This window comes from Psammomys obesus, unplaced genomic scaffold, assembly GCF_907164565.1.
Source record: "Psammomys obesus unplaced genomic scaffold, mPsaObe1.curated_primary_1811, whole genome shotgun sequence".
NCBI lineage: Eukaryota > Metazoa > Chordata > Mammalia > Rodentia > Muridae > Psammomys > Psammomys obesus.
In genome coordinates this window covers 25,296,740-25,318,757 of record NW_026592510.1, presented here as the reverse complement: position 1 = coordinate 25,318,757, position 22,018 = coordinate 25,296,740, and the positions used below count along the sequence as shown (strand labels likewise).

The window sequence follows — 22,018 nt, the reverse complement described above, 5'->3', positions numbered from 1 at the left end:
GAGTGGAGGGCGATGAGCAGTAAACGGTGGCCTGGGGGCCCATGGAGAGAGGATGCCACAGGATCAGCCGCAGGGGCCCACAGGAGAGCGAAGGGGACTCACCTCATCCAGCACCGCATTACGCTTGGCTCGCTGCCGCTGCCTAAGCAGCACCAAACCAGCAATGATGTCGGAGGGCACGATGTCGAGGTCACGGAAAAATTCAGCAAAGAGGTAGGCAATTTCTGAGTAGGCATCCTGTCAAGCAAGGCCCGGGAAGGCAGGAGGCGGTGGCAGGGCAGCAGGAGAAAGGTGAGACCATGAGTGAATACCCAGGGCAGGTTCACCAGAAACCTCCACAGCACTGGCCAGCTTTGCCCTCAGGCAACGCCTCTGTGCAGTAGGAACCTGGGTACCCTGTTCTGGATTCCTGGCCTTCACCATCTTAGCTGTTGACCCTCCCCCTACCTCCCAGGCCTCTTCTCTCCACTGAGGTCCCACAGCTCACAGGTTCCAGCCTGAGCCATTACATCTTTCTCTAGATACCCACAATCAAGGCCCAGGCAGCCCTTCTCCAGCAGAGGAGCCACACAAGGCATCTGGCTGCCCTTGCCCCATCAGCTGTGACCCTGGAGTCTTGCTAAGGGCTCTGTAAGCTTTTCAGATCTCAAGATTCCCCTGCTTCTCAGAGGCCTCAGCTCAGAGGCCCCTGTAATGTGCTTGAGAAGAAGTACAGTTTCACAGTGGGTAGCTTTGCTGGCTTTGAGCTGGCCCTGGGCCTTGGGTAGAAAGGAAAGGACGGAGGCAGGCCCTGCTAGTTGTGGGTCCTAGGTCTCCCCTGCCTTTTGTTGCCTTGAACCTATCAGGAGAGGGCATGGTGGAAGCAAACTCATGGCAACTGAATCTATCTCACTGGGTCTCACCCTTAAGTTCCGGGCAAGATAGGAGAGAAAAGCCAATGGTTGCAAGCTCAAACCTCTAAGGTGCCACACAAAGCCGAATACTGCTCAGCTCCAGCTGCCCAGCTCAGGGTGCCAGGTTTGGACACACAGGCATTTACGTAAACGCTGTCAATTTTTTTTTTCAAAGACTGGCATTCAAGTATAATTTTTTAGCAACACAGTCAAGCTGATGAAAACCACTCTGATGGGATCTACCCCTGGGCTGTCTGTGTCTAATAGGACCATGCTCTGGACACACGTGACCTTTCCACTATCTTCTCACAGCAAACCCTACCCTGCGTTGTACGCAGGAGAAGAGTATGCCCTTCAGAAACCCAGGCAAGCCTAGTTTCCACCTCCAGTTTCCACTCCCTGCTCTCTGCATGGCAGCTAGGCCTGGACCAAGATCTCGCAGGCAAACCTAGACAGCCCTGTGAGGTACTCTCTACCTGCCAGGGAACACCGGGCATTCCTTCTACTAGCTTACTCAGGCTAAGGTCCCTAGGGGGTGCTGTTAGAAGGGGACACTCCAGGCTTCCCCCAGACGTCTGAGGTGGGCACTCTGCTGTCTGCCCCAGGGAGGAGTGGTCTCCTGACTTCTCTAGCTCTGGTACTGACCCTGTCTCTCTGGGTCTCAACTGACTGACCTGCACAATGAGGGGCAGGGCTGGATTACCTCTAACCTGCCTGCCCTTCCTGCTCAGAGACACCTTCTGCTGGGCTTGCTCCTCAACACTATGGGTCTGCCCACTTCTCAGGGCGCCAGAGATGAAGGCTGACCATGTGTTACCCAGCCCCGGGCTAAGCACTCAACAGCACCCCCGGCCTTCCAGATGCATCCACTGCTGGCCACATGCTACTTTTCTTCTAAACTAAACTATGTTTCAATGCTGTCAAATCAGTCACCACACCTTTCTTCCTCAACAAAGCAGGTGGATGGCTGCTTTGCAGGGTGGGGCAGTCAGTGAAAGGGCAGACAGTCCCACAGGTAGGCTGTCACCCTGCTCACAGTGCCCCGCCTCCAAACATTACCAGAGTAGTGTAAGGCGCATGCACATGGCAGAGAGGACCTGGGGCAAGCATCCCAGGGTACTTACTGACTGGGAATCCTTTGTCCGGGTGCAACAGAGGAACACTTTGAGACGGCGGGACCAGCTGGTGGCCTGACCCTCCTCTAAACGGTGCCTGTGAAGGTGGACATGTGTGAGGCCAGGGGGCTCACCAGATGTTAGGGGAATAGGACAGCTTGTTCCCAGGACAGAGCAAAGAACTCCCCAGTGGGCCTGGGGAGGAGGCAGCAGGCTAGCTACAGCTGGGTGGCCACTGACCCAGTTGTCAGCCAGCCAGGGTGTTTCCTGGAGACTCTTGCTTGACAACCTGGTGAACTGTTGCGGAGTGGGGTGGTCTCTGACTTTTAGTAGACTGACTCATTGGCATGACTGCGGACTTCAAAGTTGGGAATCCAAAGTAAGGGCTACTCTACAGCCAGGTGTCTAAAGGTTTAAACAAAGAGCAGTAGAGATATCAGCCAGATGTGTCCTCGCTGCCTTTCCTAGCAAAAGACTTCAGAAACTCATGTATTAAGTACTTATAGGAAATTGGGGACTGGGTAAGACCCCACACTTTCCAGTTTCTCACAGCTGCTGTCTGGGTAGGGCAGGTACACTGCCTGCATGGTTGCCCCTCCCCTGTCCCTTCTCTTCTCCATCCTCAGCTCAGGAGTCAGGGAGCAGAGAACAACAGGCTACTTTCCAACAAAGGCACTTTCATGCTGAGCACCAGGAAGCCGGTGTATTTTAAGACAGAGATAATAGCCCTGATATTGCAGGTGGTGGCGCACACGCCTTTAATCCCAGCACTTGGGAGGCAGAGGCAGGGGGATCTCTGAGTTTGAGGCCAGCCTGGTCTACAGAGCAAGTTCCAGGACAGCCAGGGCTGCACTAAAACACAAAAACAAGAACCAATCAACCAACCAAAAAAAAAAAAAAAAAAAAAAAGGAAAGAAAATAGCTCTGATATCAAACACGTGGATCCACGTGAATCTCCAAAGGAAGCCAGAAGAGGCTGGCTGGGTTTTGAGCAATATTCTCCACTCTTAAATGCCTGTCACTGGGTCAGGGGCAAAAGACAAGGCGGCACTCAGATGCATTTAAGTCCCTTAACAGTCATCAGGAATGACAGACTGGCTCTTGAAGAGCTTCCTGGCTCCTCTATGCAGCCAGGAACTGCTCCCAATTCCTTTAACCCTGGATACATAGGCAGCTGACCAAAAGGAAGACAGCAGGAGGGGATAGGGATGATGTAAGAGACCAGCTGTCGGAGGACCTGCAGTCCCTAGAAAATGGAGCATCCTTGCATCCCAAACCAATGCCCCACTACTCGGGGGGCTTGATGACGAGAGAGTGAAGCTGGGTTCTCGGGGCATCACATACTTTTTGCTTTCTGATCCAAAAGGGCTTTCAAATGCAGGATGAGAAATTTCCTCCTCAGCCACTGGCCAGATGGAAGCGCTCACTCCACTGAGCAGTACTCCTCATGACCTCCAGGGGGCAGATGATTGTAGGGATGTCTGAGAAGCTGACAGGTTTGTGCAACCACTGGTGGGGCTACTGACCACACCAGGGAGACACATATCAAGTCTGGACAGAAAGTTCATGGACCCCAGCAGCTCTCTGTTGGGAGGCTCTACGTGGAAGGAGGTGGGGGCAGACATTCCTTTTACAAAAACCCAAGGTCAGGCCTCCTGGGAAACAGCGGGGAATAACACCCTCCCCCAGTCCCCACCAGATTTCACTGGAAAGAGAAAGGACCAAAACTCAGACACACTCCTGGCTTTCAGAAACCATGTGACTAGCCAGGGTGTGTGTGTCCCTGCCCTTGGGAGTTGATAGCTTGAAGAATGTCCCTGTTAGAAAAACTGTTAGTTTTAAAGCCAGGGGAGGACAGGCAGGCAGGTAGTCAGTGTGACAAAGCCCTGCAGGCAGACGGCGCTTTCCTGCCTCCTCGAAAGAGACCTGGAGAAACCATCACAGGTCAAGGGCCCATGAGCTGTGGCCTCCGACAGGGTCTGGAAACCACAGGGAGCTTCCTAATTAAAATGACAGCAAGCCCCAGGCCCTGCTGTACAGGCTCCTGCCGGGAGCCCCAAAGGCAATCACCCAGAGTCAGGAAAGGAAGGATGCTTTTCTCCAGGGCCCGGGAGCCAAGAAACAGGTCGGGTGCAGCGTGTGCTCAGAACAGCAAAGTGGGCCAGGGGGCGGTGGCCAGCTGCTCTGGGAGGGAAAAATGGGCTCCGGAGCCCTGGCTCCAAGTCCTGACATTTCAGGCTGGGAGGTGGCCAGACCAGGCATGGGTGTGGTTCTGGAGGCAGTGACAAGTTGATGGGCTGACGTGGAAGGTCTGAGGCATGAGTGGGGGTGGGGGACAGGCCTGCTGGGCAGGGGTCTTGGCAGCCTGCTCCACTGAGCTGGAGATGGAGGCCACTTCCACACCCACCACTGTGGCTTGGGGCAGTGACTCAGATCCCTCATCTGTAGAAGGGCTTCTCACAGCTGCTCTGGGATAGCAAAAGGGCTGGCTAAGCACCGGGCTTGCCTTCCAGGAGAATCCCCATTATAGGGGTCACTGTGACTCATCCTAGGAACATCCCTTGCTTTCAATAAAGAAGTCACTATGGACACACTGGACGCTCATTTTCTCTGACATGCCGTTTCTTCTAAACACCAGGTGAAATCTCCTCCAGGAAGCCTTCCTTGATTAACTTCTTACAGCCTCTGAGACCTAGAGGCAGCCTCACCTAGTGGTTAAGTGGTTATAATCAGGCTGAGAGCTAGTTACCAGCCTTACTTACCACACAAGCTCTCCACCCCCCCCTTCCCATTACAGGAAGGACATGGGTTGTAACTCACTCTGAACAATGTTTGTGTCTTCTGCTGTAACCATAACTGAGTAGGAGTCCTGCTGCTGCTGCTGACAGTGGTTTTCCATTAACTCAGCCCTTGCCCATAGTGTTAACCACTTGGCATATATTATCTCACTTAAATCTCACGATGACATCCTGAGCCAGCAACTGCTACTCTTACTTTTTTTGTTTTGTTTCGTCTTGACAGGATCTCACTGTGTAGCTCTGGCTGGCCTCAAACACTCTGTGTACACTCGGATGGCCTTGAACTGATCCAAATGCCTCTGCCTCATTAGTATGAGTGCTAGGATTAAAGGTGTGTGCCCCCAGCCTAGTCTAACCTTTTCAGGGAAGGAACTGGGTCAGTGAGACCGACCGAGGCATTCACAAGGAGCTGTGGCTCACGTGAGGTTGATGTGTGATTTGGGAGGGGGCAGGACCCTCCCCTGCTCACCAGCCTGCAAGGCTCACCACCCGCCTACCCAGCCGACTGACCGTAGGTTGTAGGTCCGCAGGTTGCGCTGCCTCCTCTTGGTGGCTCTCAGCTTGACGAAGGTTCGGCCCGTGGGGTCAAAGACACAGAGGACAGTGATGCAGACGCTGAGGATGACCACCCAGTTGCAGACAACCATCCCTGTTGGCAGCAGCAATGAGAAGAAAGAGCTGGTACTGTGTCCGTCTTCTTGGGACATGAGCTCTTAACAAAGGCCACTGTAGCATCTATGTCCCCAACTGTTTCTAAGACCCAAGAGCAAGGACTCAGAAGGCCGTGGTCTTTGAGGCCCACTCATGGCACAGAGCAGGCCTAGAGTGGGCCTTAGAGAAGGTGATGAGAAGCCCTAATGCTGCCTGCGCAGTTCTGTGTGTCTGCTGCTGGTGTATGTCTGCTGTGTCTCCTCCTGGTGAAGGAAGTAACCATGCTTGGGTGCCTGAGCCCCTTCCTCTGCAAGCTGGGCCCTATTACCTCCACCCCCAGGGCTGGCTTCAGCTGATGGGGCAGGTGGGGTGCATACCGAGGGTGACGTTCTTGGCAGTGAGGTCATTGCAGGAGGTGTAGTACTGTGTGAGCCAGACGATGCCCACGATAGCGTAGATGAACTCGATCACCAAAATGGCTGCAAGAAGAGGCGGATTCTGACCCAAAGCTGCAGGCCACTGTCTGCAACTAGGGAAGGGCCCAAGAACGTAAGCCTGGCTCCTGCTCTAAAGTAGGCTCCCAGGCCTCTAAAGTAACTCACAGCAGGGGAGCACAGAGCCCTAGCCTGGCCCCTTGCATTGTGCTCTCAAGTCCCCATTGCCTCCCTGGACAGATGAACAGGGAAGAAGTACTTCCTAGCTTCTTTAGGATTTCAGAGTTGCATGCATGAGCTCTGGAATCAGACTCATTTTAGGCAAGTTACCTAATCTCTATGAGCCTTTATTTCCTCATCCATATTTAAGAGTACCAATAACTTCGACACAAAACACTGAAGACTAGAAGACAACTGTTGTTTCTCAGAAGAGTCTAAGGAACTTGGTTCGGTGGAGTACAGGGATGAGAGGAGTCCCGGGAGGCAACCCACAGTGGCCACACACTCAGTCCATCAGTGTACTAAGCCCAGAGCCCCAGTGGGAAGGAAATACAACAGCCTGGCAGAGCCAGCAGAGTACAGCACCTAAGAGCCTAGACCAGAGAGCTAGACAGCAGCAGGGGTTCAAATCCCAGCTCTGACTCTTCTATCTTGACTTTGCTGTGTAATCTTGAAAGAGCTAATTAGTCTTCCTGGGCCCCAGTGTCCAGGAAAGCTAACACTTTCCTCCCCATGATCTGTGAAGAAGATTGAGAGAAGTGCATGCTGGGAATGCACCAGAGGCTTCTGGGACATGGCCCAAAAGAGATATAGGCTGCTCCTCTGGGGAGCTGGCTCAGCCTGGCTTCAGGGTTTTCCTGATGTTTCAGAAGAATCGCTAATGCATTTTGCAGACAAGCTCACAGTTTCAAATAGGGGTCAACTAAGTTTGTCTATGAAAGACCAAGAGGGCAAGCATTTTAGACTCCGTGGCCACCCACCAAGCAATTTCTCAGGTGCCATTATGGTACCAAAACCCAAGAAAAAAACACATAAATAAGTGGGTGTGTTCTCTGATGAAAAGATTCATTAGAGCTGGTGGGCTGGACTGGGCCCTTGGGTCTAGAATGTCAGACAAGTAAGGTCCTGCTCCTCAGGGTTTGGCTCTTAGTTCGTATTAATAACTGACACCCAAGGAAGTGAATGAGTGCAGGAGAAGGGTGTGGGGCTCTAGAACAGTCCCAGCCCTCAGTAGGGGTCCCTTACCCAGGCGCACGTAGAGCACGTACTGCATGGAGTCTCGGGGTTCTGTGTAGAGAATGCCCCCGCGCATGCTCAGCCAAATGATGGCCATCTCAGCAATCATGCAGCTCAGAAGGATGCCCAGGTAGCCACGGCCGTGGTCCACCAGGTTCAGGGAGCAGGCCTCGTGTGGGTTATAGACCAGGCCAAAGAGCACCACGGACAGGATCACAAACCTGCAGAACGGTACGGTACGGGTGAACAAGGCTGGGCTGCCTCTGTGCCTTGTGCTGCCCCTACCTGGCAGGCCTGGTATAGCTCAGAAGACAGGTGTCTCCGCAACCAGAACACTGTCCACCTGGCTTTGGGTGGCGAGGTGCCCTGCTGTCAGCATGGGGAGGCAGCAGCAGCTATATGCCCATGGCCAGGTCAGGAGGACCGCTGGCAGAAAGGGCCTCCTGAATCCTGCAGGACTACCTGGAGGAGGGCCTGGGAGCAGGACAGGATCAGGTTTGGGCCTGGTTTGGATAAACAAGTAGCTGGAAAGCTTCCTTCCAGACCTTTCTCCTCAAACCCAGGGCTGTGGCCTCAGCTCTGACACTTACCAGGTGGTGTGCAGGAGGAAGAGGAAGATGGCTGGCAGGACGAGGTCATCGCTGCCCACAGACCAGCGCCGCCGGAACACCACGATCCCGGGCATGGCTGGCAGCTCAGGGAGGCTCAGCGGGCCTGGCACTCACCTCCTGAAAGCAAGAAGAGGACCCTGGAGCAGTCTGGACTACTATCAGGTATGGTGAGACATCTTGGGTGTTGGCAACCATCCCCACCCATGGCCAGTGGACCTCCAGGCACTAGAGATGTTGACCCAGGTAGAAGCTGCCCCTGCCCTCTCAAGTCCTCTTACAGCAAAGGCCTTGAGACGCCTGTCGCCTGAGGCCACTCCTGCTTACCACCAGATAGCCACTGGCTAACATCATTCCCATAGTAACTGCTCAGCTTCACTGAAGACCTAGGCTCTGGTTGGCCTACCTGAAATTCCAGCACTTGGGAGATGAGGGCAGAAGGAACAGATTTTGAGGCTAGCCTGAGTCCGCCCCCCAAAAAAAGAGACAAAAGACCCTGAGTTCACTTTCACTTTCCCCCTACATAGGATCAATGGGATGTTCAGTCCCCAGTAGCCTGTCTTTCCACAGGAAATCTGATCCATACTCACAGTTCTGGGCCAAAGCTTCTAAAACCAACAACAAGTGTCCCTTAGCACAAAGCACTGCAGAGCGGGAGGAACACTGAAGGCTTGGGAAGACTGGGAGAGGAGTCTGTGAGTGGTGGTGGCTAGGACTAAGGGTGGGATGCCCAGCATGCAGTAGTTCTTGGTAGGTCTTTGCACAGTGAGGGCTTTGGTTTCTTGTTCACTAGAGCCCACTGAGCGGTGAGTGTGGCATGACTGTTTCACACCCATCTTACAAAACTCCCAGGCACTGTCATGGTTCTGGACAAGGAAGGCTATGGTAGAAGGCTATGGGTTAGGACTGTGGCTAGGGACATCTGCCCCTCACTGTGAGAATAGCAGCTGCTCTAACTCACTCACCCTTGGCCTGGCAGCTTTCACTGCTTGATGCCTACTTCTCTGAAGTAGCTGGATCCAAACCAGCCACCAATAAGCTCAGGAGTAGACAGGAATTGGGGGCCTCCTTTGGAGATGGGAGAGAAAAGTGGTAGCACAGGTAGAAGGCTAATCTAAGCAGAGACCCAGGACTTTCTCCAGGGCAGCTCCGTGTGCCCTGTGCAGAAAAGAACCTCTGCCACAGAAGGCTAGAGGTCAGCTGCCCACCCGGGCCAGCAGAAGCTTACATGGCACCTGGTCCTGGGATGGGCAGCAGGTTTTTCTTTCCCTAGAGACAGTTCCAAGGAAAACGGGTGTGTGTGGACTCACTAGGGAAAGCACCAGCCAAGCCTTTCTAGACCAGTGAGCACAGCACTGACAGTGGATGAAGGGACATGGGGCCAAGTGGCTGGGCAGTGTGTCATGTTGGGCCATCCTCTGCTGGTCTTAGCTCGTAGGAGCAGCCACTGCATGCTCCTAAGGGGTGCCCAGAAGCAGAGCTGGCTGCCTGAGCAGCGGCTAGGCTAGGCTGCTGGGGTCGTGCCTAGTCCTCCTCAGGAAGTGACATCATCCCACTCTCAAGGAGGAGTCAAGCAGCATGTGGGAAGCAGGAGAAGGATGTGGAGTGAAGAAGCAGCTGCTGCTGGGGTGGCTTGGGGGTGGGGAGGTCTACTGTGGACAGAGGCCTAGGACTGGATCAAAATCTGGGACAAGCACCCCAGGGCACAGCTTTAGGCTTTGGAGTAATGGGATGGGAGGGACCTGGGGCATCATGGGTGGCAGCAAGGCTGGGGCAGGCAGAGCTGCCTATGGCTGGTGTACCTGTTCCCTCCCTGTCTGCAGGTGGTTCGCAGAGTGGGAAGCTAGAGGTGGGACCCTACACACACTCACTCAGCCACCACACACACACACACATAATGCATTTAGGGAGGTGAGGCTGATACAGAGCCATCACCTGCTAAAACTCTGCATTTCACCCTCATCAGGCCGGAGGAGATGCAGTGCCATGCTTGCCATGAGAGGCTGCTCAGGGAGGGTCCTGCCTATCCAGACTGCTCTCTGTCCTGCTCCTGCCAGCAACCCAGTGCATCTCCTTCTCAAGCAGAACACGGCCCTTCCTCAGTCACACTGGCTACCTCTTTCCCATCCTCAAGAAGTGCAAAAAGGCTAACGCTGTAGCTCACCACGCACCCAGCACCCCGGTACTTGCACTTAGAACCCTGTCCTGACCCCTACCTTGCCCACAGGCCATCTCCAGCTCACAGATTGGAAAAGTGAGCAAAGACTGACCCCAGGTCTTGTAGCCATGACTACAAAACCATGCCGACGTTAGGACAATAGGATCAATCACACCTCTGCTCTGCTTGGGAGTGAGGGGATGATCAGACCATGGCTAACAGCTGTGGTAAGTACCAGGGCCTTCCTACAGTGTGGCAGTTTTGGAGGGTTGACCCCACACATGTCCTCTTATTGGCATTAGGGTTCCATACCCCTTCAACGTCCCTTCTAGCTTCTGCCCAGGGCAGCTAACACAACGAGATCCTAGACTCGGTAGGTCCAGGCCCAGCATCCACCAGCCAACTGTGTAACTTACTCGTTGTACCTCAGTTTCCTCATCTGTGAAATGCTGAGTGTGCTTCCCCTCTTAAAGTTCCAGCCAGGATCCCAAGAGAGAAGGTCTGCAGAACCCTCACAGTGCTGGACGAATGCCAGAGCACATCGGTGTGGGTGGAGGGACGAGGGAATGCGTGTGAACCCCTGGCAGCCCAGCTGCCCTCCCAGGCCAGGCAGTAGAATCTTCAGCTGGTCACCACCAGGTCACAGGATGGGGGGGGCGGGGGGAGGCATCCCTGTACAGAGTCACAAACCCTAAGGCTTCTATTTTTATGAGCCTGAAAGACGTCCTTTCTTTGGAGACCCCAGCCCATCACAATGGGGGCCTGTTCCCCTGCTGGGGCTGTGATTTCATCTGAAGGAAATGTCTTAGGAGGGGGAGGCCTGGCCACTTCCTGGCCTGGGGCAGGGTGGCTGTAGAGCACCTCCTCAGTGTCCCCCTTCCATGCCCAGAGTGGCCCCTAAGGACTAAACTGTGGTGGGGTCAGTACTCTGCCTCCCAGACCCTGAGGACTTCCAGGGCAGGCCACACCCACTCCAGCAGAAGCTCTGCTGCCCCTACCCAGGCAGGTGTGAAAGGGTACCAGGACCCAGCAGGTGTGAAGGGGTTCCAGGCTCCAGGTGACTGTGAAAGGGGTTCCCAGGAGTACCCTTTGTGGGAATGAATTTGGTAGGTAGCTCTACGGGGCCTCTTTCTCTGCCTCCTCCCTTACCATGGCCACATTTTCCTAGTGATGATTCAGGCCTCTGGGTTAAATATTGCCCATTCTGAGAGTTCCTCTTGCTAAAAATGCAAACTTGTTCTTAAAATGCACATGCTGCCTTCATCATCATCATCATCATTTGGTTATACAGTCGCTGTATCTCAGGCTGGTCTCAAACTCTGTGTTGAGATCTTAAGTTTCTGATTCTCCTGCCTCTACCTCTAGAATGTTAGAATTACAGGTAATGTGCCCACGCCTGGTTTTATGTGGTACTGCGGATCAAATCTGGGCACCTTCTCTGATTCCAGACAGGGTTCAGGATGCACATAGCCTGTCCTCAGCTGGCAGGAACTGTCTAGCTAGGCAGGCGCTCGAACCCTTCACTGTATCACATTCCCTTCCTGAAATACCCCCTGCTTACCTCATGCTTTCTGTTCTCTGCAGAGGCCTCAATGGGAGCCATGCTTTGGTTACCCTGTACTTCTGCCATGCAAACTCTAGGCCAGCCAAAAGTCACTTCCCCTTTGACATCCTCCTTGCCCACTCACTTAGAGAGCTGCAGGCCCCTCAATCCAGTCTGGCCCCAGACAGACTTCCTTAGAGTTAACTTACTAAATCCTTGCTGCTGCCTTTGCCTGGGCTCAGCTGAGCGCCTTGGGGGCTGGGACTTCAATAGGCATAACCGGGCCTTGTGTCATCACACCAAACTACCACTGTATCCCCAAGGCTCAGCTGCCAGTAACAGCCCTTTCCTGGTCAGGAGGGCAACGGCAGCCCCTTCTTGGTTCACCCTGCTCTGCTTGCCAACTAATGTCTCCCTGCTAGCTCAGTGGAGCCCCCTCCAACCATCTGAACAGAGGCAGGTGGTTCCTGCCTCTGTAAAATGGGATGCCACCTTCACACCCTCTGGCCTACGCATACCCTAGAACTGCCAAGAACCAAAAGAAGTACCCCTTGGATATACTGAAGCCCTTGGTCTGTAGATACCACAGTGAGGACCAACAGTAGCTTGTTGTTGTTGACACAGTAGCAGGTGTCAGCCCGACACCTTATTCTCAGGCGCACACATACCAAGGCTCCTACTCCAGAATCCCTTAGGGACTATTGCCTTTCTCATTTCCAGGCCTGCAGCCCACCTGGACAGGCTGGCTGAGGGGCTGGCTGAGGGGCTGGCCGAGGGGCTGGCCTTTGAAAGCACAGGAAGGGAGATGGTAGCAAAGGAGGTGACAGAAAGTCGCGTGGGCTGAGGGCCGCGTGCACCACCAGCCTGTGCCCGGGCGTGTGCAACCCAAGTTAGGGGGCTCAAAAGCTGTTGCTTTTCACACGTCAGCTGTGCTGGAGCAGAAGGCAGAGCTGAGTCTGCCCAGGGCAGAGGCAGAATTTCAACAGGAATGGGGTCCTCAAATGCCTGGCCCCACGGAGCATAGACAGTATGCCTGGGGCAAGCTGGGCCAGGAGAGGAAAGCCAGTCTTCTGTTCCCCAGACAGTAGTGTCTGAGGGTAACCTGACACAGTCTCACTGCTACTGTGGCAGTGAGACAGTTTCACTTCCTCTGTCCCTTGCCATTAGGGGTCTTCACTCCAGGTTAGTCTGCCTGTTTGCATTTCACAGATGGAGAAACTGAGGCTCCATGAAGTTAGGAACACAGCAAGGGGCAGAGTCAGGCTGTGAAGCTAGTCCTGTTGTTCTGTTGAGCTTGTGACTGGAGACCTTGTCCTATAAAAGCACCATCTAGGGGGTTGGAGTTTCGGGAATGAGGCAATCAGAAACCAACCGTAGGGTAGCCCCAACAATTTTCAGCCACGTTTATTTTTTTAATTATGCAAATATTCAGTGCTGCTAGATATGGTATCAGGCAATCATAGAATTCCTTTTTAATACTTCTAACACTCCTATGAACTGCTATTTTCTGTTTTAGAGGCAAGGAAACCAAGGCTCAGAGAGGTTCAAGCAACCTGTCCAAGGTCACTCAGTTCAGTGACCATTTGAGCCAGGCATAAGGCTCCAAAGGCCATGCTTGGCCAGGCTGGCCCCTCCCCACCAGTGCTCACCAGGCTCCATTTATCACCAGGCTCCACTTCTAGTTCTCACGCTAATTATTTTCCACTCCTCTTCAATGAAAAGAATTTGCCATCTGCCACCGGGCCTTGCCACTGACACCAGCCAACTCCCCAGGAATCAATTGGGGCCTTTTGCTTCCTGCTGGCTGTTCTGGAGGGGCTGCTGATTGCTGTGGAATGGGGGAGGGAGGGCCAGAGAGAGTGGCAGGACCCTCTCTTTGGCAGCCTGGACTTGACTCCTTACATTCTGTCCTGGGCAGGAGGGTTTCCTGAAGGTGAAGGGTCCCTCTAGGTCTGGCCAGGCCAGGCTCTGCTTCTAAATTCTTCCTTAGAGTGCATTTCTTTTCCTCCCCGTAGGCCTCTCTTGTTTGTTTGGGTTCTCTGGATGGAGGTGGGCTGGAGGGACCTAGACAGGCAAGCTGTGCTGGCCTCAGGTGGCACTCTTCCCCGGGGAGCTGCTGAGCTGGAGCAGGCAGGTGGCAGCAGGCACACAGCCAGTCTCCTCCCATCTCTTGCAGTCCAGCTCACTCCACTGGATCCCCTAACCACTCCCTCTTTCAAGTACACAGACCTAAAGGTTGTTCCCAGAAGCAATCACCACCTTCCCTCTGGATCTGGATCAGGGCTGATCTGGTGCTGGACCTTGGGGTCTGTCACATCTACTCGTCTGTAACCACCTTTCTGAGCCTCAGTTTCCTTGTGTGCACAATGAAAAAATGACAGTACTCACTTCTCGGAGGGGTTGTGAGGGGCAGGCAACCGTATGCAGAGTGAGTGGTTCAGGGAAGTCTGTTCCCATTCTGGTTCATTCCTCAGTTTCCCGCAGTATGTACAGAACCTTTACCTCTGCACCAAACCTGCTGCCCGGCAACAGGAAGTCCCTGGCCCTCTATTCCCAGTGGCAGGCAGACCTGCACAGGCCCCAGTCCTAGTGACCTTTTCAGATAGGGTTGGTGGTCTCTCTGAGGAAACTACCAGAGTATTGACTCCTTGAATCCACAAATCAGTGAGCTAGGAATGCCGTCTCTCTCCAGGTCACAACTTGGACTACTGAGCTCCTTCCCAAGGCCACAAGGCTGTAGAACACTCCAAATCCACATTCCTCTAAGAAAGCTTTATATCTGTCTGTGCAACTGAGTTTCAGGTTGCACACTGAAGAACTTTTCCCTACATAGACTCAACATGGCCTAGGAACAGAGGCCACCTCATGCTCCCTGCCCAGTCCAATATTCCTTCCACCACCCTGCTCTTTCCTGAAAGGCTCCCTATTTGCTGGGGCTACATGCTGGGAGCCCTTGGCTTCCCAGCTGGACCCCTGCAGGTAAGATCACCAGATCTCAGCTGTATCCTATTCCCAGCTCCTCAGAAATTCCTCCAGAGGAGACTGTCAGTCTCTGGTGCTGGGGACACCTCTGAGAGGAATTAGCACCTTCCACTTCCTTAGGGGATCTCTAATGAGGTCGATAATGAGGTGTTAAGTGGGCATACCAAGCGTGACACCTCCCCTCTGGGGACCCCCGCCCCACCCCCTGGGCCCAGCCTACCCTGAGCCATGTTCAGCCCCACCTCCTCAGGCAGTGGGCCAGTCCTTGGCTCTGCTCTGCTTGGGTGCATGCTGCTCAGGGGTGAAAGAAAGCCTCCAGATGAGCCCTGTGTGCCTCAGAGGGCCACCTCCTGGGCAGTACAGCCATCTAGGGCACAGGCCAGAGGCTCAGGCTCTTGGGTTTCAGCCACTCCCAAGTCATCTTCAAAGCCAGCAGGGATCAAGTGACAGCAAGCAGAGCTCCTTCCCCAGGGAGCTGCTCCACAGAGCTCTGGTGACTGGAAGGGCCAGCACCCACCCTCACTCCCCAACTGTGCAATATGGGACCACCAACAGCACAAGCTATGGCCCAGTCTCTCCTTGTTTGGATCTCCTTCTTTCTGTGCCATTTGAAGAGACCCCAGATGAAGGGAAGTGATCATGGGAGGCAGGTCTTTGGGGCCTGGCACTTCTTGTCATTTAGAGCAAGGTTTAGCTGCTGTATGCATTGCTAGGCTTTGAACTAAGTGCCATGAGATGGAGGAGTCCTCTGGCTAATTCTGGCATTTAGGGAGAGCCTAGGTTCCTAGACTCCTGAGACCATCACACATCTCCTCCCTTGCCTGAGCTAGGAGGGCAGAAGGAAGGGTCCATAGGAGAAAACTCCTGATCTCAGGTCACAGCTTCTTCATTCTCATACTCCTTCTTCCCTCTTACCCTTCAGTAGGGCAACGCTGAACTCATCACAAGTTGCATGGGCTTCCAAGAAGAGGCAGTGCCCGAGAGGCCCCTACTGCTGGGTGGAGCACAGGCTGGACCTGGCATTGGTCCCAAGGACTCTCATTTCTCAGCCATCCACTGGGCAAAGACTTCAGAGTGCAATGCAGGAGGGGCTGGCCACTTCCTACGATGAGTCAACGAGCATTTCCCCCTCAGTAAAAAGCTGACACTGACGAAAATGTTTCCCTCGTGGGTCGGGGGATGGCAGGACAAAGCCATTTCAAAGTTGCAGAGTGCTGAGTGCAGGCTGTGAAACAGAGACAGGATGCTCGGTGGTATGAACTACATGTCTTTAGGAACCGCTCTCTTCTCCAAAAGCCCAGCACTGGAGCCAGTGGGATGGCTCAGCAGGTAAAGGCTCTTGCCACACAAGCCTGATAACCTGAGTCTGATGGAATCCACAGGCAGAATCAGCTCCACAAAGTTGTCCTCAGACTTCCACATGCTATGAAATGTATGCATTTCCTCCCCCACCATATACACTACCAATAAATTTTAAAAAGCATATCATGACGTCTCAGTGTCCTTTAAATAAAGTAACAACTCTCAGGCATTGGCTCTAAAGCTTTCTACCAGCCGCCCAGATGCCCTGCACCCTGCCATGATCCCCAAGAACCTCCTCTATATCCCAACTCTTTCTTGGGTGCCAGGTCCTGCTCTTGTCCATGGTTCCCATCATGCACCTGACCAGAGACTGTCCTCTCCTGCCCTCTTGTTTCATGTGCTTCTTCTGCTGATGCATTCTGGAGGTATGTTTGGGTGCCTGTCCCCAACTGCCCTGAAGCTCCAGCCCTGGGGTGGGTCAGTTCAGCCTGTGGCTCACTTTCTGCAGGTTTCCGGTGTGTCGGCTTTACCTTCTCTATTACACTGCAAATTCCCGGGGTGAAAACTTTAGCTTCTGCCTACTTCTTTTCTGGTCTGGAGGATAGACCACAGGACTGAGAGAAACCAGGAGGCTAAAATAAGAGGCACTGGGGAGCAGGACACATGCCTCCAGCATAGAGCTGCCCATCCCGGACCTGGACAGAACCCATGGTCCACTTTGTTAGGAGAGGTTATGGCTGGGCAGAGGCAGGGCCTGGCCTGTTTGGTATTACCTTCCTTCCCAGAGGCCTTGCCTTTGATAACTAGCCTTGTCACGTTGTCACTTCTGTGATTTCACTCCCTTGGTGCAGCAGGAGGTGGAGCTGGGGTCCTCAGCTGCCACTTGGAGAGACCAGAGCAGGTACAGGGGCAGGGGTTTAGCAGGCCCTGCTTCAGTCAGCCTGGGGCTATTTCCCACTGAAGAGGGATGAAGCAGGCCTTTGTGCTGGCCCTCACCTGGATGAGAGAGCTCAGTGGGCCCCATCTTCAGGAGGCAGACCTTTTAAAGAAAGAACAGCTGACAACGTGCATGAAAGATCAGCAGGGCAGCTGAGACACTGGGATGGCCATCCAGTGTCTTCAGGCTAGACAAGGTCCTGGTGAGACCAGAGAGGCTGAGGCTCCTGCCAGGCCAAGACTAATACCTCATCTCCCCCAGGGCTCTGGGCAGCAATGTGACAAAGCCTGCTTCCTCAGCAGGCACAGTCCTTTCCTGCACATCCCAGGAAGGCTCTGGAGTGGAGGATGGCAGTGAGGGGGGGTCGGGCCTGCGTCATAGCTCGTGCTGGCTTCTCCACCCTCAGTGGCCGCTGGTGGCTATAAATACCACTCCATTCTCTGGATGTTGCAGGAGATGACCTAGAATTGTGGGCTTGGAGGCCTCCTGGGGCCCCCTCCCTGCTCATTTCAGATGGAGCCTGTCTGACCAGAACATCCTTGCAGCTGGAGAGCCATCTCCCACCTGAAGAAGGGGCAAGACTAGAGCAGTAGGCTCAGATCCGAGCAATGCCTCAGCCAGCCACAGGCAACCCCAAACCCGAAGGACGGCACTTTGACTCCAAACCCTCTCCACAGGACAAATAAGGGCAGCAGGCCCTGACCAGCCCAAGAGATAACAAAGAAACAGTGCCCAAGGACACCAGCCACCTGAGACCTGCTTCTATTTGTACCATTACCCCAGCCTCTGGCCTTGAGCTCTCTCTGGAGCCCCACTCAGAGCTGAAAACTCCAAAGCCACTGGGTCCTAAGCCCTCCTTTTCACCTTCGCAGCCCCACAGCATCTTGGTGATTTTTGATTCAAATGATTCCAAACATGTCATCACCCTGGGAGCCTCTTTGGGACAAACTCCACTTTAACAGGGGCCTTTGGAGTGTCAGTTGTTTAGACAGGAGGCAGCTTCCTCCTCCTACCTGGCAGCCTGCCTACAAGGGAGACCTTCTTAGAAGCCCAGGCTTGGCTGACCAGGCACACAGGACAGAAGGTGGTTCCCAAGCCTGGTAGAGGCAAGACAGAAATCCTCTCAGTGGTAGGGTTTGGTTCCAAGTTTTCTGGCTTGTGTCAGGGCAAGCTTTGAGGGGAGACAAGGAACAGCTAACAGGGGAGTGCCCAGGGCTATGTGAACATCTGGCTAAGCAATTCTTTACTGTAGTCATCCTCTACTCCCCAGACAATCAAGAGTGCCCACCACATGCCAAGGACCTAAGGGGTGGCAATAAAGAAAACAATCTGACGTGAGGTCAGATTCTCACGATACCTCCAGTCTAAGAAAGAAAAAGAGAATCCAAACCAGTCTCACATAGAGCAAGGAAAATTCTATCACAAGACAGAGAGGTCACAGACCTGAGTGTGGCTGCCCAGAGACTGTGGGGCTGGAGGTAGGTCGAGCAAGGCAGAGAGCTCACCGGAGGGGTGAGAGGGGACAAGCACAGAGCACACACCTCTACACAGGCTGTATGGGAGAAAACAGAGGATGGGGCCAAGACCAGGTTAGCAGAGGCAGGGACAGAGAGAAGGCTGAAGGGGAAGAACACTGGTGGGACAATGGGACAGGGCCTCGTGGGCCAGATCCTGAGACCTTGGCCTAGGCAGAGGTGAAAGAACGTGGATGGTCCAGGTTGAGAGTCAGCATACAAAGCAGTTATAGGTAGGTCACTGGCCTGTGTCCTGGGCAGCAGATCCTGGAGGGGTGCCTTTAAACCACAGGCCTGGAGCTACCTTGCCCCAGACAAAAGCACCATATTTCCAAAGAGTTCTGATTCAGCCCAGTCCTGATGCAGATGAACCTGTATGAGGGAACATGCCCATGGCAGGTACCACTGAGGAGTGGTCACTGGCTTCTGCTCTGGATGCCTGGAGTTTGGGCCATTTCCCCTGAACAGTCAATTTCTCATTCTTCTGGTCATCCAGCCCTGACCATGATAATAACCATACAGGGAGGCTTAACTCAGGAGAAAGACTCCACACTAATGTAAACCATCCCAGGGAGGGGAATGAAGAACAGATCTATCTGAAGTCAACTATCCACCAATCCATCTATCCACTCACATGCATGTGTACATACATTCACTCAAGCATGAATGCATGCATACATACACACATACATTTAAGCATCCATCCATCCAATCATTCATCTCCCTATGTAGTCATCCAACCATTCACCCAAGCATCTACCCACCTACCTACGCATCTACCCAACACATATACCCATCAACTAACTCAAGAATTCATCTATACATCCTTCCTTCCTCTATAGCCCTCCCATTTCTACTCATTCTACAATGCCAATCACACTAGAATGCACTCTCTCTCACATACACACACCCTGGGAAGCTGGTCCTGTAGGGTTTGTCTTCGCCTATATTCACCTCCTCTCATGCTGTCTCATCTCTTTCCTAAACACAACCCTATCCTTACTTCTCTTCATCTGCTCCCCAGTCCCATTTCTGAATGCCTATCTCTCTGATGCCATTCAGTTCCTAGCTCAGGGGTCCTATCCTTGGGCCTGCCTGCCCTGTCTTAGGTAGCCCTCCCCACCACACAAGACTGTTGTGTTTTCCTCTCAGCACTGTGTACCACTGAATGATCTCTAGTTTTCTGGGTGGCTCCCCAACCAGAATATGGCTTCCCAGGGGTGAAGACCTCTCCTGTTCTTCCCCCTCCTATGTCCTTAGCACCCAGAAAATGGCCTGGCAGGTGGGAGGCAGCTGCGTGGAGGAAGAACCATTTCTGAGCAAGGCCCAACAGACAGAGAGATGATATACAGGAACTAGTGCAGACCCGAACCAGGGCCCAGGGCTCTGATGGCCAAGGCTCAAGCTTTCTTTGCCAGGAAGCTAGAGCTCAAGCCCCTCTGCCCCCTGGCAGGAGCAATACAGGAGCTCACACTGGCACTGGTGTTTTGGGCAGAGCAGGAGTAAGTGCGGTATCTTCATCCTACGGGGAAGATTGCAGCAGAAAAGGGAGGTTGAGTGCTCTGCTTGTGGTAAGGTTCTGCTGTCTAAGGGACTCCCCAGCAATGACAATACATCTGCCTTCCCTTCATCTCCCAGATCTGAGCTCCAAGTCTTCCTCAACATGTAAGCAAGGACAGAAGGAAGGAAGTGCTCAGAAAAGAGTACCAAGGCCTGTGTTCTTAGAACACACCCAAGGGATTGGTTCCTCTCACAGTGACAGGGCCTGTGCCTTGGCCTGACCAAGGATGCAGTGGCAACCTTCCTGTAAGTAAAGAACAAGGCCTGGGGAGATATGGAGCTCAAGCCTGCTGCCCTTCTCAGGGACCCTGCCAAGCATTGGGTATTATAAATGGGACAGGAATTATTACTATGACCTAACTGTATAGGGGTCTCCATTTTTGAAGTCTGCCAGAACAAGTCTATTCACACCTGACACCTCTGAGAGTCCATGTGATCCAGGCAAGGCTTAGAGCCTGGGTTCCTCTTCATGTGATGAAGATAGAAGCAGTCGCTGCATCCTTGGCCACTGTGGAAAGGAGGAAGATCCTGAGCTTTGAGCCTGCTCTCAGGATGCTTACTCATTCTACCTCCTTCCTGGGCCTCTCACTTACTCTCTGCCAGCTTGCTACAAGGAAGTCTACAACGAATATGCCCACTACTCTTGTGTGTGCACACAAGACACATCCTACCACAGTGTGGTAGGGTTCACCATAGCTTCTCTTCTTCCTGCTTACCCCAGCACAACCCCAAAGAGACCAGAGGCAGGGTACAGATGAGTTTTCAGCCTAATACCTCTTACTCAGAGGTTGAGGGCTAAGGAAGGGTGGTAGGTTGGTGTCAGAGCTAAGGCTGGGTAACGGCTGATTTGACGTCCCTGTGGTCCATGGATGCCAGCCCTTCCCCATCATCTGCACAGAGCCTCCTCACAGCTCTTCTGGGGCTTTGACAGCATGCATGAGATCACGTCTGGGAAGCGCTCAAAGAGGAAAGGCCGGAGGAATAGAGGTAGGATTAATTAAGTATTAATGTGTTTATTTTATTAGTGCTTCTGTTGACTGCAGGGGCAGAGTGGGAAAATACACGAGACGTGGGGTCAGTCAGTGTGGGCTACAACAGGGCTGGTCACTGAACAGGTAACTGCAAGTTGTAGCCACTTTGAGCTCTGACGCCTGGAAAAGAGGAATAACAACTGTGGGCTGCTGGTGGAAGAGCAATTCAGACCAGTTTCCTTACCTGTAAACGAGAATACCAAGAGTCATAGTCCACAGGACTGCTCATGGGGAGGAGTCATGGCAGGCAGCTGGTACCAAGCTGTCCACCACTGGAGGACAAGGCATAGGAAGAAAGCCCCTGGGGTTGGGCTCTGTAGTGCTCCCCAAGGCTAACCAACTATGTTTGTCACCAGGCAGCAGAACGTTGAGACAACTCCCCCATCCCAATGCCCATCCTGGAATCAGAGAGACAGCTCTCTCTTTCTCATCCATCCTGCTTGGCCTTGGGTACCTGGGATCCCCATGGCTGCCTTCTCACCCAAGCACATGGGTGAGCTCTCACAGGCCAGTCTGAAAGTATCCAGGCAACCTCTTGCAGCTGTGCCCACCTGAAAAGGTTGATACCAAGTCTAAGCAAATGTGCCCTCTCAGCTTCCCTCTGTTTACAGAGTCTTCACCCATGGGAGGTACAGCACAGCCTGTTGGTGACAGCCTGATTGTTCTCATGGCTCATATGGGCAGTGACACAGAGGTCATGGGTCATACATGGTGTTGACTTTGTTAAAGGTGACTACACAAAGCAGAATGGAAACCCAGAGATGGTGCTTAGAGTTCCCATCTTACAGGACTAAAACTAATCCACAAGGCTGGTCATAGGCAAGACAACACGAAGCAGGGAGTTTGGCTTGTCTAGCTAGTGCAAACCCCATCTGCGGCTTCTAGCTAAGGGAGAAAGGGGGTTCCTCATCCTTGGATCTGGTCATTGGTTACTTAACCTGTTCCCTTTGACCCAGAGCACCCAGATTGCAGTCTCCAGGAGCCACTGTGGATGAGCTCTGTCAGGCCAGGGAAAGGTGCGGAAAGGCCTGACCCTTAGAAGACAGCGTCAAACTAGAGAAGTTCAAGTTGCTGAAGTAGAGTCAGATGAAAGGGGTGAAGGGAAGGTCAGGGATATGACGGCTTGGACCAAGACGAGCTCTCCTGCTAGGAGAAAGGGCAGAGGCCTGCAGGCTGGCCATTCCAGACAGAGCAGATGTGCCTGCACAGGGTTCCTGCCTCTGGCCATGTGTTCCTCTGCCCCAGCCACACAAAAG

At 53.4% G+C, this 22,018-nt stretch overlaps 1 protein-coding gene across 1 annotated transcript in view; it reads right to left on the bottom strand.

Annotated features, from left to right (window-relative positions):
* The window catches only part of Dagla (diacylglycerol lipase alpha), a 54,973-nt gene that overhangs the window by 14,034 nt on the left and 18,921 nt on the right, over nucleotides 1-22,018 (bottom strand). The window contains exons 2-7 of the mRNA XM_055614011.1: nucleotides 7,718-7,855; nucleotides 7,137-7,348; nucleotides 5,835-5,936; nucleotides 5,317-5,455; nucleotides 2,018-2,105; nucleotides 103-237 (exon numbers count right to left, since the gene is read on the bottom strand). Coding sequence (XP_055469986.1) covers nucleotides 103-237; nucleotides 2,018-2,105; nucleotides 5,317-5,455; nucleotides 5,835-5,936; nucleotides 7,137-7,348; nucleotides 7,718-7,812 — 771 coding nt within the window. The 5' untranslated portion in view covers nucleotides 7,813-7,855. The remainder of the gene's footprint in view (nucleotides 1-102; nucleotides 238-2,017; nucleotides 2,106-5,316; nucleotides 5,456-5,834; nucleotides 5,937-7,136; nucleotides 7,349-7,717; nucleotides 7,856-22,018) is intronic.